General features: G+C 42.3%; 1 protein-coding gene across 3 annotated transcripts in view; it reads left to right on the top strand.

The window, feature by feature from the left end:
* The window catches only part of LOC126184515 (tyrosine-protein phosphatase 99A-like), a 472,724-nt gene that overhangs the window by 318,982 nt on the left and 138,209 nt on the right, over positions 1 to 15,533 (top strand). For 2 of the 3 annotated variants that reach the window (XM_049926908.1, XM_049926907.1), the window contains exon 3: positions 5,986 to 6,266. The exons of the other annotated variant lie outside the window; for it this stretch is intronic. In XM_049926908.1, coding sequence (XP_049782865.1) covers positions 5,986 to 6,266 — 281 coding nt within the window. The remainder of the gene's footprint in view (positions 1 to 5,985; positions 6,267 to 15,533) is intronic. 3 annotated transcript variants of the gene reach the window in all.

Here is a 15,533-nt window from a genome sequence, read left to right as displayed (position 1 = left end):
AATGGTCGACTTTGGTCTATTGGAAGAATTTTGGGAAACTGTGGTTCATTTGTAAAGAAGACCACATATAGGACGCTAGTGCGATATATTTGTAAGTACTGCTCGAGCATTTGGGATCCGTACCAGGTCGGATTAAAGGAAGACAGCGAAGCCATTCAGAGGTGGGCTGTTAGATTTGTTACCGGAAAGTTCGAACAATACGCAAATCTTACGGACATCCTTCGGGAACTCAAATGGGTATCCCTGGAGGAAAGGTGGCGTTATTTTCGAGGAACACTATTGAGAAAATTTAGAGACTCGATTTTTCAAGCTGACTGCAGAGCAATTCTACTGCCGCCGACATACATTTCGCGTAAGTACCACGAAGATACGAGAAACTAGGGAGGCGTATAGATTCTCATTTTTCCCTCGCTCAGTTTTAGCTTGGAACAGGAAAGGAAATGACTTTTAGTGGTATAGGGTACCCTCAGCCACGCACCGCACGGAGGCTGGTGGAATATGTATGCAGCTGTAGATGTAGAAGCTTGCGTTGGCGACGTCTGTTACAGAGGCGAGCATGAGTGACTGTCTCGGAAAGGGCATCATATTACGCATTTCTGTTGTCATTTGGTTCAAAATGGTTCAAATGGCTCTGAGCACTGTGGGACTTAACATCAGAGGTCATCGGTCCCCTAGACCTTAGAACTACTTAAACCTAACTAACCTAAGGACATCACACACATCCATGCCCGAGGTAGGATTCGAACCTGCGACCGTAGCGGTCGCGCGGTTCCAGACTGAAGCGCCTAGAACTGCTCGGCCACACTGGCCGGCTTGTCATTTGGGACGGCTCAGTTCGGTGGCGATTTCATTATATGGGAAACGGTTATTTCGGATAAAAAGGTCTTATTTCGTTCCTCAGACGCAAACGAAGCGTGCAGCTGCTGCAAAATCACTTGCCTCTGTCACTCCCGAATTTTGTTAGAGGGCATGGATAAACCGATTACCTACATGGTGCCAGAAGCCACTTGATCTCAAATTTTGTGAACCCTACGAGATTATGGAATCTGGGGTCATTCACGCAGTAGACGATAGTACAGCGGACATCTAAGCTGCTGAGAAGATGGATGTATGCGTCTTGGACTCCGCTCTGATCTATCTCAGCGAGTGTTGAGAGCCTGTTGAGCGGTAATAGATCAGTATGGCTCTCCAGTACCATATGGCTTCGTATGGTGTTGATACTAAGACGAGCCATAGGCCATCGTCATCATCAGGGCTTAAAGTTACGCTACACTGTACAAGAATTCTTCTCTGACTCGATTACTCATTAGTGGATACTAATCTTGTTGAAGTAAGACCGCTGTACACCCTCAGTTAGGCACACTGAGAAATTGCATGCTGAGCCAAGCAGTACGCGTGCTTTTTCTTGGTCTATTTTAGAAGGGGTTGTGAGAAGCGAAGGAAGGAAACTTCGTTTCGGACAGCAACATTCACGGGAACACGAAGCATGCTGTCCCGCGGAGGACTCACGTTCTGTGCCTTTCACCGATTTGTCACAGGGATGGAAGTGACATCCAGAGTTAACGAGTGCTTAAATGTTTTGCCAGATGAAAACTGATACCACTGAATACGAGAGGACACACAAAGTTTTGGTTCTACTTTCTTAATTGGCACGCTCATGAAGTGTCAGGAACTAATGAAAAGTAGTGGTTAAAAATGTATGTATAAAAAAGTGGATAGGCCCTGAACTAGAAATCCAAAAGCTAATTCGAAACCAGTCGTTTCTAGAATAGGATTTTTCTCTCACTTACTGCTTCTTTCACTTATGGCAATGATTTGTTATGCTCGAGGTTATGCTGTAGGTCCCCATAGAAATGCCTGGGTAAGTCATTTCAGTGGCTGAAGGACTGCAACTGCATATCAATTAGGACCATGCTTGGTACACTGAGGTGACAAAAGTCATGGGATAGCGATATGCACATACAGAGATGGCGGTAGTACGGCGTACACAAGGTATAATACAGCAGTGCATTGGCAGAGCTGTCGTTTGTACTCAGATGATTCAAGTAAAAAGGTTTCCGACGTGATTATTATGCCCGCACGACGGGAATTAACAGACTCTGAACGCGGCATGGTAGTTTGAGCTAGAGACATGTGACATTTCATTTCGGAAATCGTTAAAAAGCACTCCGTCTTCAGGCCACGAGTGGCCTACCGGGACCATCCGACCGCCATGTCATCCTCAGATGAGGATGCGGACAGGAGGGGCGTGGGGTCAGCACACCGCTCTCCCGGTCGTTATGATGGTATCCTTGACCGAAGCCGCTACTATTCGGTCGAGTAGTTCCTCAATTGGCATCACGAGGCTGAGTGCACCCCGAAAAATGGCAACAGCGCATGGCGGTCTGGATGGGCACCCATCCAAGTGCCGACCACGCCGGACAGCGCTTAACTTCGGTGATCTCACGGGAACCGGTGTATCCACTGCGGAAAGGCCGTTGCCAGGAAATCGTTAGGAAACTCAATATTCCGAGATTCACAGTGTCAAGAATGTGCCGAGAATACCAAATTTTAGGCATTGTCTCTCACGAAGGACAACGTAGTGGCCGACAGTCTTCACTTAACGACCGAGAACAGCGGCGTTTGCGTAGAATTGTCAGTGCTAACAGACAAACAACACTGCCTGAACTAATCGCAGAAATTAATATGGGACGTACGATGAACGTATCCGTTAGGAGAATGCGGCGAAATTTGGCGTTAATAGGTCATGACAGCAAACGACCGACGCGAGTGCCTGTGCCAACAGCACGCCATCGCCTGCAGCGCCTCTCCTGGGCTCGTGACCATATCGGTTGGACCCCAGACGACTGAAAAACCGTGGCCTGGCCAGATGAGTCCCAGTTTCAGTTGGTAAGAGCTGATGGCGGGGTTCGAGTGTAAGAGCTGATGGCAGGGTTCGAGTGTGGTGCAGACACAACTAAGGCATGGATTCAAGTTGTAAACAAGGTACTGTGCAAGCTGGTGTTCGCTCCATAATGGTGTGGACAGTGTTTACCTGCAATGGACTGGGTCCTCTGGCCCAACTGAACCTATCATTGACTGGAAATGGTTATGTTCGGCTACTTGGAGACCATTTGCAGCCAGTCAGCGATGGAATTTTTACGGATGACAATGCGTGGTGTCACCGGGCCACAACTGTTCACGATTGGTTTGAAGAACATGCTGGACAATTCGAGCGAAAGATTTGACCACCCAGATCGCCCGATATGAATCCCATCAAACATTTGTGGACATAATCGGGATGTCAGTTCGTGCACCGGCAACTCTTTCGCAGTTATGCACGGCTATAGAGGCAGCATGGCTCAGTATTTCAAATGGTTCAAATGGCTCTGAGCACTGTGGGACTCAACTTCTGAGGTCATTAGTCCCCTAGAACTTAGAACTAGTTAAACCTAACTAACCTAAGGACATCACACACATCCATGCCCGAGGCAGGATTCGAACCTGCGACCGTAGCGGTCTCGCGGTTCCAGACTGCAGCGCCTAGAACCGCACGGCCACTTCGGCCGGCGGCTCAGTATTTCTGCAGGGGACGTCCAACGGCTTGTTGATTCCATGCCAAGTCGAGTTCCTGCAGTATGTCGGGCACAAGGATGTCCGACATCGTATTGGGAAGTATCTCATGACTTTTATCACCTCACTGTAAAGCACTATGGTGTTCAAACAACCTTCAGGTTGAAGACGGCTTTATTTTTTAGCTTAATTATCATTTTTAGAAACTTAACACTTTCATAATTTCGAAGTACTCTCCATAACCTATGCATTTTGCAGTTACTCGGAACGGAGGTAAATGCTTCACACACACTGCAGACACTAGCGCCAGCACACAACCAAAGATGACCAACGTCAGAAGTTATCGATAGCGAAAATTAATAACCAGCTGATGACGTAGCATTAACTCTGTCCTTTTGTTATTGGACGAGGGGGAGAGCAGGCTTTCACGCAGAATTTAAACAAATATCGCCAGATCTATTTATAAGGTTACTTGGTAATTTAATTTCAACTGTTTCCTTAGTAACGTTATCTCATTAGCTGGAAGTGCTTGCCAGAATCTCCGTATTGTCATATTGCATACGATGACCGGTGTCAAAATGATAATATTCAATCGCAGATTTGCTCGGCTGTTGTAAGCATGTGTGACGCATGATAATCTGATCAGTATATGACATGCCACAACTGCAAGAAATACGATAGCTACCCGCCTTACACAAACCAAGATTCCTTTACGGAATCTAAAAGAATTCTAATCTTAGATGGTGGTCGGAAGACACATTTTGCATAATATTTCCGCAAAATACAACCAATCCTGTTGGAAATGCTCCCAGCGTAGGGACTTTGGTGCCGCCTCGGTATTACCATCACTCACCTGATGCACGGTTGGTCTATAGGGTAATGCACGTCTTCCGGTGTAGGGTTACCTCACGGAAGTAGCACCGTTTCAGGCCCAAATTGGTACAGTTATCTTTCATCACCAATTGTGATGATAAATACTGCTTTTAATAGTCTAGAATCTAATTGTTCTGTCATTTACTGGCGGCATTCAACGCGCGGAGTTTGCCTGCTTAGGCGCCAGACTGCGCCATATCCAACGACTGCAGAGTTTTTTAAACCGGAAATTATCATGCAAGATCTTACATACTGCTGCTGATTGGATCTCAAGAGTCACCAAGAGCCTGCTGAAGTCATTCCAAATAGTGTTGCATTCAATCCTAAACATCGTCGCACGGAAGTAGTCCCATTCAAGTTGTAACTCCATTTCTCCTTCAGCCTGTAGCGTTTAACGAAACAACAGAACACTAGCAGTCCATCCCGTCTGTCGATATAACTGAAATTTGCGCGACTCAATAACAATGCGTGTCTCTGCGTGCTACATTTCGTGGAAATAAAACAATCAACCAGCACCCCAGGAAGACCCAGTTCTCCTGAACACCTCTTTAACACTGCGTGACCACACTTGAGCTCGTGATTGAACGAGATTAAATGATAACTTCTTACAGTGTGAGTCACACGCTTCTGGTGGTTTTAAAGCTGTCAAATATTTGCATCTACTACCATAGCAACACAATCGAAATAAAGGAAAGCTGCAGACTGTGGCTCACTGGTAGAGTGTTAGGAAAGTATACCTTTTCTGTAGAGGTCGCCAACAAAACTTTTGGTCTGTGATTCATTTATCGATAAGAAGGTGGACTGTGCTGCTGTTATGTGCCATTTGTTATGGATGTTGCTGTGGCTTTACAAGTACAAATCTAATTTTAAATACTGATACGTAAAGATTTACAAAGCTACGATGTATCAAAGTCAATCTGAATTTGTTTATGTCGGGGATTGTGTCTTAACTCAGATATTCCAACATTTGTACTTGTCACCAGTAATAATACACATCACTATTATCCAATACTGGTAACAGAACAACAGGAAACTTTAAATATATTCCTGATTCAAATGTATGCCTTGAAACTTTCTCATAAAAGTCCATAAAACATAGTTTTGTGAAGAATAAATGTGAGAAGATCTGAAGCATTGAGGCAGGCATGGAGTAGTAGCACAGAAGTAACCTAAATGTAGGCCAAAGTATGTTAATTGCAGTGGAAACATCCACAGAAGTACGTACAGCAAATTGTTTTTTTCCATAAATGTGGCAGCAGAAGACAAATTTTTGACTCAAAGTTCACGAGTGCCACAATGAAAGACAGTTGCCATATGTTTAGTAGTAACTGCAACATCAACAGACACATTTGAAACCTAGAAAGCATACACAGAATAAAGCACTTCTGGAAGCTACAATTGTACAAATTGTCAATAAAATGGTAGTAACATCATGCTGAAGATCAGTAATCACTCTCTTACAGTATTTCCACCTTAAAAACATCGGTGCAGTGGAAAACATGTAATGTGATTTTCCTTAGCTAGTGGTGTACTCGGGTGACACTTTTTTTTTTGTTGCAGAGCCGTTCACAGATTACAAGATATGGCTGAAAGCGTTTACTGGGAAATACGAAGGAGAACCATCTGCAGCAATATACCACAAAACAGATGTGAAAGGGCCAAGTGCTCCTCAAATTTTGAATGTAACCTGCCATTCACATGACACAATATACCTACAGTGGGAAAGGCCTACAGAATTCTACAACACCATTGACTATTATTATATTTTGTACCGTGACGAGTTCTCAAGTGACTACAAAGAAATAATGACGCAGACATCAAAGGAGCATCTAGAAACTATGGTACGTTTCTACCTTAGTTAAATTCTTGCTCAGTGTTGAATTGTGTCCACAATGAAACATTCATAACATAATTCATTGTTTCTCATTAGTGAATTAGTCAATTTTGAAACTGACCTGTTGGTAACGTGGAAGAAAAAAATGTCGACATGATTTTACAGATGTGTAATAAAACAAGTATTTTCTTAAATTTAGTTGATCTGCAACATTTGAACTGAATTAATTTTATGTAGGATGGAAAATTTTGGTCCAATCAGACTGTTTTTACAGTCTTGTGGCAATTAAACAATGTTAATATGTGAGACATTAAAAAGTTTCTGTTTATAAATTACGTGTACAGATGTAAGAGAGATATTTTTGAGTGAGGGCATTCTATCCTAGATGCCACATCTTATGAACCTTTGCTAGGCCTATTTGGTTGAGAAGTGCAGTTCAAGAAATGTCACCAATGTTTTTGTGTCATGAATGTGGCTTCTTAATGGACTTCCAGTGTTACGTAATGGAAGTAATCATGGCTATTGTTATTATGTTTGTAAATGCTCTACCAGGACTAAGCAGACTATAAACATGGATGCCATTATACTCAAAAAATTCTAAATAAGACCATAGATGCCAAAACAATTTGGATATTATGTTCTCCCTTCATCTGCTCAGTGTTACTAAAGGCACATTAACTGAAACATCTATAAACATGACAGACCATTGGGAAGTAAGGCAGGAGCAGTTTAATCTTAACTGTAAAGTATATGATGTGGATACTAAGTTCTACAAACTATAATGAAAATCTACTCATGAACTACTATATGGTCATTACACTGAAGTGCCCACACTTTTTGTTAGTACTCTCTCAGTGAGATAGTTTGATGAAGTTAATATGATTTTTTTTTTTTTTTCCTTTATTGAATTTCAATTCACCCCGAAGGGGGCGGGCTGGCAGCAGCTTAGTATGCCGCTCTTCAGCCTACAGATTTTGTGACAAAGATCAGGAGAACAAATAATAATAAAAAACAGGCGATAAAATTGTTAATATGACTCATTGAATCAACTGAATATTTTCTGAAGTTAACTTATAAATTTTAAAAATACAAACAACTATTTCCTCAAGTATGTGCTTTGGTTACAGCATAATTTAGTACAAATAAAATTGATGAACAGTTGTTTTTTCACATCATAAGAAGGTCTGATGCCTGTTCATAATTTATCCTTGCCTTGATAGCAAAAATTTTGAAGACTTTACAATTTTTCTTCAGCATTTGTTGAGATATTTATTTGTGTTGTACAGTTATTTAGCTGTGCCCAAACCTTGGACTTAATCTGATGGACAACGCTGTCTAGTTGAAACTGTAAATAATATATAGCAGCACAGTACATGACGACATACTTCGACCTGCAATTTCATGCAGTCTCATTTGCAACTGATAATGACTCAGCATCAATAAGAAGAAGAATATAGCTTCAAACTTACAGTGATTGTGCATACTCCCTTTTTCTCCCCATCACCAGCAGAAGTGGATGTACATTTCCTCATGGTGTTTAATAGCCCATGTTACGAGAAAGATTTGTATGGGCTTGAACTACTTGCAGTTTCTTCTACTGTATTTCTACTAATCTTGTTAATAATTTCTTGAATTACATGTAGAATGTGATACAGAAATTTTCTGTGGGCTGACACATAATGATGAGACGATAACATAACTATACCATGTTTAAAACAAACAGGAATGTTTAAGTAGACATAAGTGTTGTTGACTTCATGAGACTATCCTATAAAAACTGTCATTAGTTTCCTACACATATAGTTTTACTGTGTAGCAGAAACCTTCAGTGATCTAGCTTTGCAACAGGCTCTGTGTCTACCCTGTACATGCATGTAGATTAAATTTATTTTTAACAGAAATAGATTAAAATGTTTTGCATATAAATATAAAGTATTTTTATACATTAAATTTTTACTGATATTCATTTTTTACAGTAACAAAATTGACAATCATTGATATTACAAGATGTTCAGATATACTGAAACTTGAGCTGGTAGTTACTGTTTTATATGTTGATTAATTCATAACATTAAGGTAATGAAAGCATTACCTTAATATTATGAATTAATTTGTTGGACAAATTAGTTTTATTTCCTTCACAAATGTTTTAGTAGCAATAGAACATGTAACTCCATTTGTCAGGGTAAATGCTCATTTTCGCATAGACATGACATTACTTTTAAATAAAACAATTGTTATAGGAGTACATCAATCAAAAATGTTTCTTCTTTGATTATGAATTCTATGTGTGCTTCCTGTTCCTTGCAGAAGCTAAAATGTAACCATAATTAAAACAATGGCAACAATAATTTTCTGTAGATAATCACTAGTACATCTTCACAAGTATAACATCAAAACAGAATTCAGTTGATCAAATGTTTCAATTATCTGTCCTCACATCTTTACATTATAAGAAGTTAGAAATACGTTATCACCAGTCAGATGCACAGCAGACCAGCTTATGATTGAATCGTTTAACTAAGAATAAAGATTGTGTATTATTATTAATCCTCTTTTTTCTGTTGCTGTTAGGTTTTCTTAGTACCAGAATTTTAATGAGTCACCTAACTGTGATAAATCTTGTTCAGTTATGATGATGTGCGGCATAACTGGAAAGAAGACATGTATCAACATTCCTTTCCATCTGAATCTAACCCTGGTATGACTTATGAGGTGGCATATCCATCTCCTTCTAAATTACTTGTTGAGATTATAATTACTTGAATACTGCCATTCAATTCCAGATCCAGATTCAAACACTGAGTCAAATTTCATAAACTACTTCATAGTTTTGAATTACCCATCCAGTGATTGCAGTCACTAATCTCTGAACTGAAAAATATCAACACCAACTTTACAGAGTAAAGACACAAACCCACACAAAAGCAAATGAATAAGAGTCCATTATTGATAACAATTTAAGACACATTAAAAGTCCTGGCAAGTTAATTTGATTAGACAAATACTATCTCAATAAAATCTCCACCACCCTAGCCAATATTTCAGCTTCCTCTAGAAGGAACAATATGAAGTAGGGTTACCGACAAAAAGTATCTGACTTTTTTGTCAGTTTTGCTCTATGCTTCTTCTGAATTTCCTGTCCATATTCAAAATGACACAAACTTCACAGCAAGCTGTAATTGAATGTTGGTCCTTGTCAGCCCACAACAAGATCCACAAGGGGTACTCTAAAACTTGATATACAGTTTCAGATGCAAAACTTTGTCTTTGGAGTCACTTCAGCAATTATTTCTCTTCAGTTATTTATCAAATGACTGACTACTCCATCATGTACCTCACAACATTACAGTACATGCCCTTCTGAACCATTCCCAACTCTTGCCCTGTATTCAGTATACTAATTAAGTAAATAATGAATCAAAATAGACCAAATAAATGAAAAGAAAATGAAATTATTCTAACTTCAGACTCCTTTCTTCACTAAGTGCCAGTGTCTCGTAAAGCTCACCCATATCTCAAAATTAATCTTCAATAATGTGTCTCATAATATCATAACCAAATTATTTGCTTATATGTTAGTAACCTATGCAGTTATTGGTGAAATGACTTGACCCCCCCCCCCCTCCACATGCCACCAACAACACCACCACCACCACCACCACCACCACCACCACCACCTCCTCCTCCTCCTCCTCCTCCTCCTCCTCCTCCTCTTACATAGCATGCCTCTGCCTTGTGCTAAGAACGTTGGGTACTGGTGTACTGTATCCTCAAATCCTGCAACGTTCCATTGACATTGTGGAGAGAGATTCTTATGTTAGGATAAATGATGACGTTGGGCAGTCATTCCTATGACAGATTTACGCTGGGTAACCATTTTGTTAAAAACACACATATCCTAATCTACACTCCTGGAAATTGAAATAAGAACACCGTGAATTCATTGTCCCAGAAAGGGGAAACTTTATTGACACATTCCTGGGGTCAGATACATCACATGATCACACTGACAGAACCACAGGCACATAGACACAGGCAACAGAGCATGCACAATGTCGGCACTAGTACAGTGTATATCCACCTTTCGCAGCAATGCAGGCTGCTATTCTCCCATGGAGACGATCGTAGAGATGCTGGATGTAGTCCTGTGGAACGGCTTGCCATGCCATTTCCACCTGGCGCCTCAGTTGGACCAGCGTTCGTGCTGGACGTGCAGACCACGTGAGACGACGCTTCATCCAGTCCCAAACATGCTCAATGGGGCACAGATCCGGAGATCTTGCTGGCCAGGGTAGTTGACTTACACCTTCTAGAGCACGTTGGGTGGCACGGGATACATGCGGACGAGCATTGTCCTGTTGGAACAGCAAGTTCCCTCGCCGGTCTAGGAATGGTAGAACGATGGGTTCGATGACGGTTTGGATGTACCGTGCACTATTCAGTGTCCCCTCGACGATCGCCAGTGGTGTACGGCCAGTGTAGGAGATCGCTCCCCACACCATGATGCCGGGTGTTGGCCCTGTGTGCCTCGGTCGTATGCAGTCCTGATTGTGGCGCTCACCTGCACGGCACCAAACACGCATACGACCATCATTGGCACCAAGGCAGAAGCGACTCTCATCGCTGAAGACGACACGTCTCCATTCGTCCCTCCATTCACGCCTGTCGCGACACCACTGGAGGCGGGCTGCACGATGTTGGGGCGTGAGCGGAAGACGGCCTAACGGTGTGCGGGACCGTAGCCCAGCTTCATGGAGACGGTTGCGAATGGTCCTCGCCGATACCCCAGGAGCAACAGTGTCCCTAATTTGCTGGGAAGTGGCGGTGCGGTCCCCTACGGCACTGCGTAGGATCCTACGGTCTTGGCGTGCATCCGTGCGTCGCTGCGGTCCGGTCCCAGGTCGACGGGCACGTGCACCTTCCGCCGACCACTGGCGACAACATCGATGTACTGTGGAGACCTCACGCCCCACGTGTTGAGCAATTCGGCGGTACGTCCACCCGGCCTCCCGCATGCCCACTATACGCCCTCGCTCAAAGTCCGTCAACTGCACATACGGTTCACGTCCACGCTGTCGCGGCATGCTACCAGTGTTAAAGACTGCGATGGAGCTCCGTATGCCACGGCAAACTGGCTGACACTGACGGCGGCGGTGCACAAATGCTGCGCAGCTAGCGCCATTCGACGGCCAACACCGCGGTTCCTGGTGTGTCCGCTGTGCCGTGCGTGTGATCATTGCTTGTACAGCCCTCTCGCAGTGTCCGGAGCAAGTATGGTGGGTCTGACACACCGGTGTCAATGTGTTCTTTTTTCCATTTCCAGGAGTGTATAAACAATGTGTTACACAACTCCTTTGTTCTATAGAAAAACTGAAATAGCTCTCCTGCAGAAAAAATTAGAAGTTCAGTATTTTCAAAATAAACTCAATATACACAAAAGATAGACAACTAGCCTTTCAATAGATCACATAAATGGCTAATGCTCATTGACTAATCATAGAGCAATGAAAAGTAGAAAATAAAATGTGTCAAATGTGAACAAAAGTGATGTAATATCAAATGGGTGGATTACAGGCATGGATCATCGCTAAAATTAATTGTTTTTATGCATACTGTACAAAGGAGACAAAAAAATACATGTGAACTATAATTTTATTACCAAAACAGACTTTCTAAGTGTGTTAAGACAGTACCCCCCCCCCCCCCTCCTTTCCCATTATCCATGGGAAATGTGCAGCAGAGAATGACTTAGACATCATCATAAACTATGGCTCTCATATAGCTATGAGATACACATAAGCAAGAACCTTCCATGGCCACTTAAATTTACATTCCAAATGAGCATGAACAATGGAATATTCACATTTGGAACTCATGTTTTACTGCTAAATCCTGCAAGTGTTTCCTACAGTTCACATTCTACCTTTGGCATTTGCATTTCTGCCACATTTCTATTCTCCAGAGAGGCTGTTCTTTGTGCCATTCCTTCCCTTGTTAAATCACTAATCTTCATGATCCAGACATCAGAATTTAAATAGGGATCAGAAAGGAAGTAGAATATCTTGCTTGTTGACAGAGGGTTCTCTTGATTGGTGTCTCTGTTACAGTGTTACATTGTTACATTGTTACATTGTTTTGAATCAGCTTCTCATCTGTCATATTGAAGCATCAGTTTGGGGAGAGTGCTTGTTTATGCAAGTACTGTTTGATATGTTCAGCAGTTTTTGCTCCACGCCCTCTATGTTCTGAAAATCCTCCCTTTTCAGGTCCTTTTCTATTGTAGGCACAGGAAAAAGTCATGGGGGTGGGGGCTAGACAGAAAGAGTAGGGTGTATGGGCAAACCATTGTCAACCTTGTTTTTGGGAGATAACTGTCTAACACTCAATACTGTGTGGGTGATAGGGCCAATCTTTCAAACTCCACATTGTAAGTCATTTTTTCTGCTGTGGCTCACACAGTCATTTCAATCTTAGAAGACAGTAATGATGGTTATTTTATTATAATTTTTAACAAATTTGTGGTGGGCTATCTCACTGCATTGAAGAAACAAAGCAGCATTGTTTTTAGTTGGTTCTCACCTGTTTTGCTTTCCTTGGTCACGATGATGAAGCATTTCAGCTATTGCAGAGTCAGAGAAAGAAGAGCACTGCAGTGGGTTTGGCACTGCTGCTTTGTACATGTACCTCAACCGATCACATAACGCAATTTCGTATATGTCTCTATGGTGATAACTTGAAGTTGTTGCACCTCTATAGACAACTATTGCTTTAGTCTACAGCCATTTACATTTCGAAGTTGAAAGCTGGTAACAGCACTGCCAGCTGTCTGTGATCTTTCATTGACTCTACTATAGCTCAGTTGATATTATGTTCTGGGTTAAACCTGTAACACCATATCTCACAATATGTAGTGATTGCTGACAAAAACATAATGTGAGTGTGTTGTTCTGTCACGTCTGCAACAGCTACATCACCGAAACCATGAAACAGTGCTTACATAAAGAAGCACTAGGATGGACCTGGCCCTTTTTACACGGATGATAGTTGTTCATCTGATTCAGAACAGTATTTAAGTATGGAACCTTACAGAACACATCACTTTCACCCCTTCACCCACAGGAAAGGACTTACAATTATCCTCAAATATGAAGTTTTTAGGCAAACGGGGGGAAAGGAAATGGAGAAAGAGGAGATTGAGCTGAGTTCTGAGGATTCCTAGGTAGAAATGCAGCAGTCTTGTCTGTTCACTTTTTGTGTGTCTTTTCTTACAGTGTGCAGGAGCCTCTGTAGAGCTTCAAACTGTGACATACAGGCGTTCTGTATCATTACAAACTAAGACAATATGTCAATTTCTATAGATTGTTTGTATAAATATCATTCTAATTTTGAAGGTGTATCCATGTTACTTAATGTCACACATTTTTTGAACAATATACAACTGAAAATCAATTTTGAGCTACTTACAGCAAAGTACATTTATACCTGGTATAAGATAATGGGCCATCTCTAAAAAATTAATTTTAGGTGTAAAGCTAGCAAATTGCTGAATAGTTGAGGCACAAGTTATCAGTAGGCAGATAAACAAAACTGAGATTATTACTAGCTCTCAAACCAGTTCTGCTTCAGTGATACAGAGAACACATACAGTATGCACTGTTACACCTGCACAGCTACAGTGACCCTGTGAGGCTGAAATAAAGTGATCTCATTCATTGGTAGGATACTGGAAAAATGCAGTCAGTCTACAAAGGAGATTATTATGAAACACTCGTGAGACCTGTCAAGAATACTGCTAGAGTGTACGGGACTCATGCTAAATAGGGCAAATGGGAGATACTGAATGCATACCAATAAGCGCATCTTGTATGGTCACCAGTTTGTTTGACTCACAGTGGAGTGTCACGGAAATGCTCAAAAACCTCAACTGTTAGACATTTGAAGATAGGTGCCAACTACCTTGCGAAAACCAACTTACAAAGTTGCAGGAGCCAGTATTAACTGGGGATTGTGGAAATATACTTTTGCTCCCTATGTATTGCTCTCAAAGGGACCACAAAGACGTTTAGATTAATTTCAGTATGAACACAGGCATTTAGGCTGTCATTTTTTTTCTATGTGTACATAAAGGGATGGGTAGAAATACCAAGTTCCTTCAGTCCTGCACATCACATTGGTTGGTTCAAAATGTAGGACAGCATCTGCTTAAGAGTTTAGTTTCTGTATAAGCGTAAAATGTAAAATAATTTTCTTTGAAGCAATATTGTATGATTCCAGCATGTGACATACATGAAGTAATGGTAAGTGTTGTATTGAAACAATCTTACACTGTTCGTATAACATCTTTATAGCCATTTTATTAATTAAATACACTCCTGGAAATTGAAATAAGAACACCGTGAATTCATTGTCCCAGGAAGGGGAAACTTTATTGACACATTCCTGGGGTCAGATACATCACATGATCACACTGACAGAACCACAGGCACATAGACACAGGCAACAGAGCATGCACAATGTCGGCACTAGTACAGTGTATATCCACCTTTCGCAGCAATGCAGGCTGCTATTCTCCCATGGAGACGATCGTAGAGATGCTGGATGTAGTCCTGTGGAACGGCTTGCCATGCAATTTCCACCTGGCGCCTCAGTTGGACCAACGTTCGTGCTGGACGTGCAGACCGTGTGAGACGACGCTTCATCCAGTCCCAAACATGCTCAATGGGGGACAGATCCGGAGATCTTGCTGGCCAGGGTAGTTGACTCACACCTTCTAGAGCACGTTGGGTGGCACGGGATACATGCGGACGTGCATTGTCCTGTTGGAACAGCAAGTTCCCTTGCCAGTCTAGGAATGGTAGAACGATGGGTTCGATGACGGTTTGGATGTACCGTGCACTATTTAGTGTCCCCTCGACGATCACCAGTGGTGTACGGCCAGAGTAGGAGATCGCTCCCCACACCATGATGCCGGGTGTTGGCCCTGTGTGCCTCAGTCGTATGCAGTCCTGATTGTGGCGCTCACCTGCACGGCGCCAAACACGCATACGACCATCATTGGCACCAAGGCAGAAGCGACTCTCATCGCTGAAGACGACACGTCTCCATTCGTCCCTCCATTCACGCCTGTCGCGACACCACTGGAGGCGGGCTGCACGATGTTGGGGCGTGAGCGGAAGACGGCCTAACGGTGTGCGGGACCGTAGCCCAGCTTCATGGAGACGGTTGCGAATGGTCCTCGCCGATACCCCAGGAGCAACAGTGCCCCTAATTT

The sequence above is a fragment of the Schistocerca cancellata genome, chromosome 4, assembly GCF_023864275.1.
Source record: "Schistocerca cancellata isolate TAMUIC-IGC-003103 chromosome 4, iqSchCanc2.1, whole genome shotgun sequence".
NCBI lineage: Eukaryota > Metazoa > Arthropoda > Insecta > Orthoptera > Acrididae > Schistocerca > Schistocerca cancellata.
Note: the sequence above shows the minus strand (reverse complement) of the source record. Positions and strands in the feature narration are given on the sequence as shown.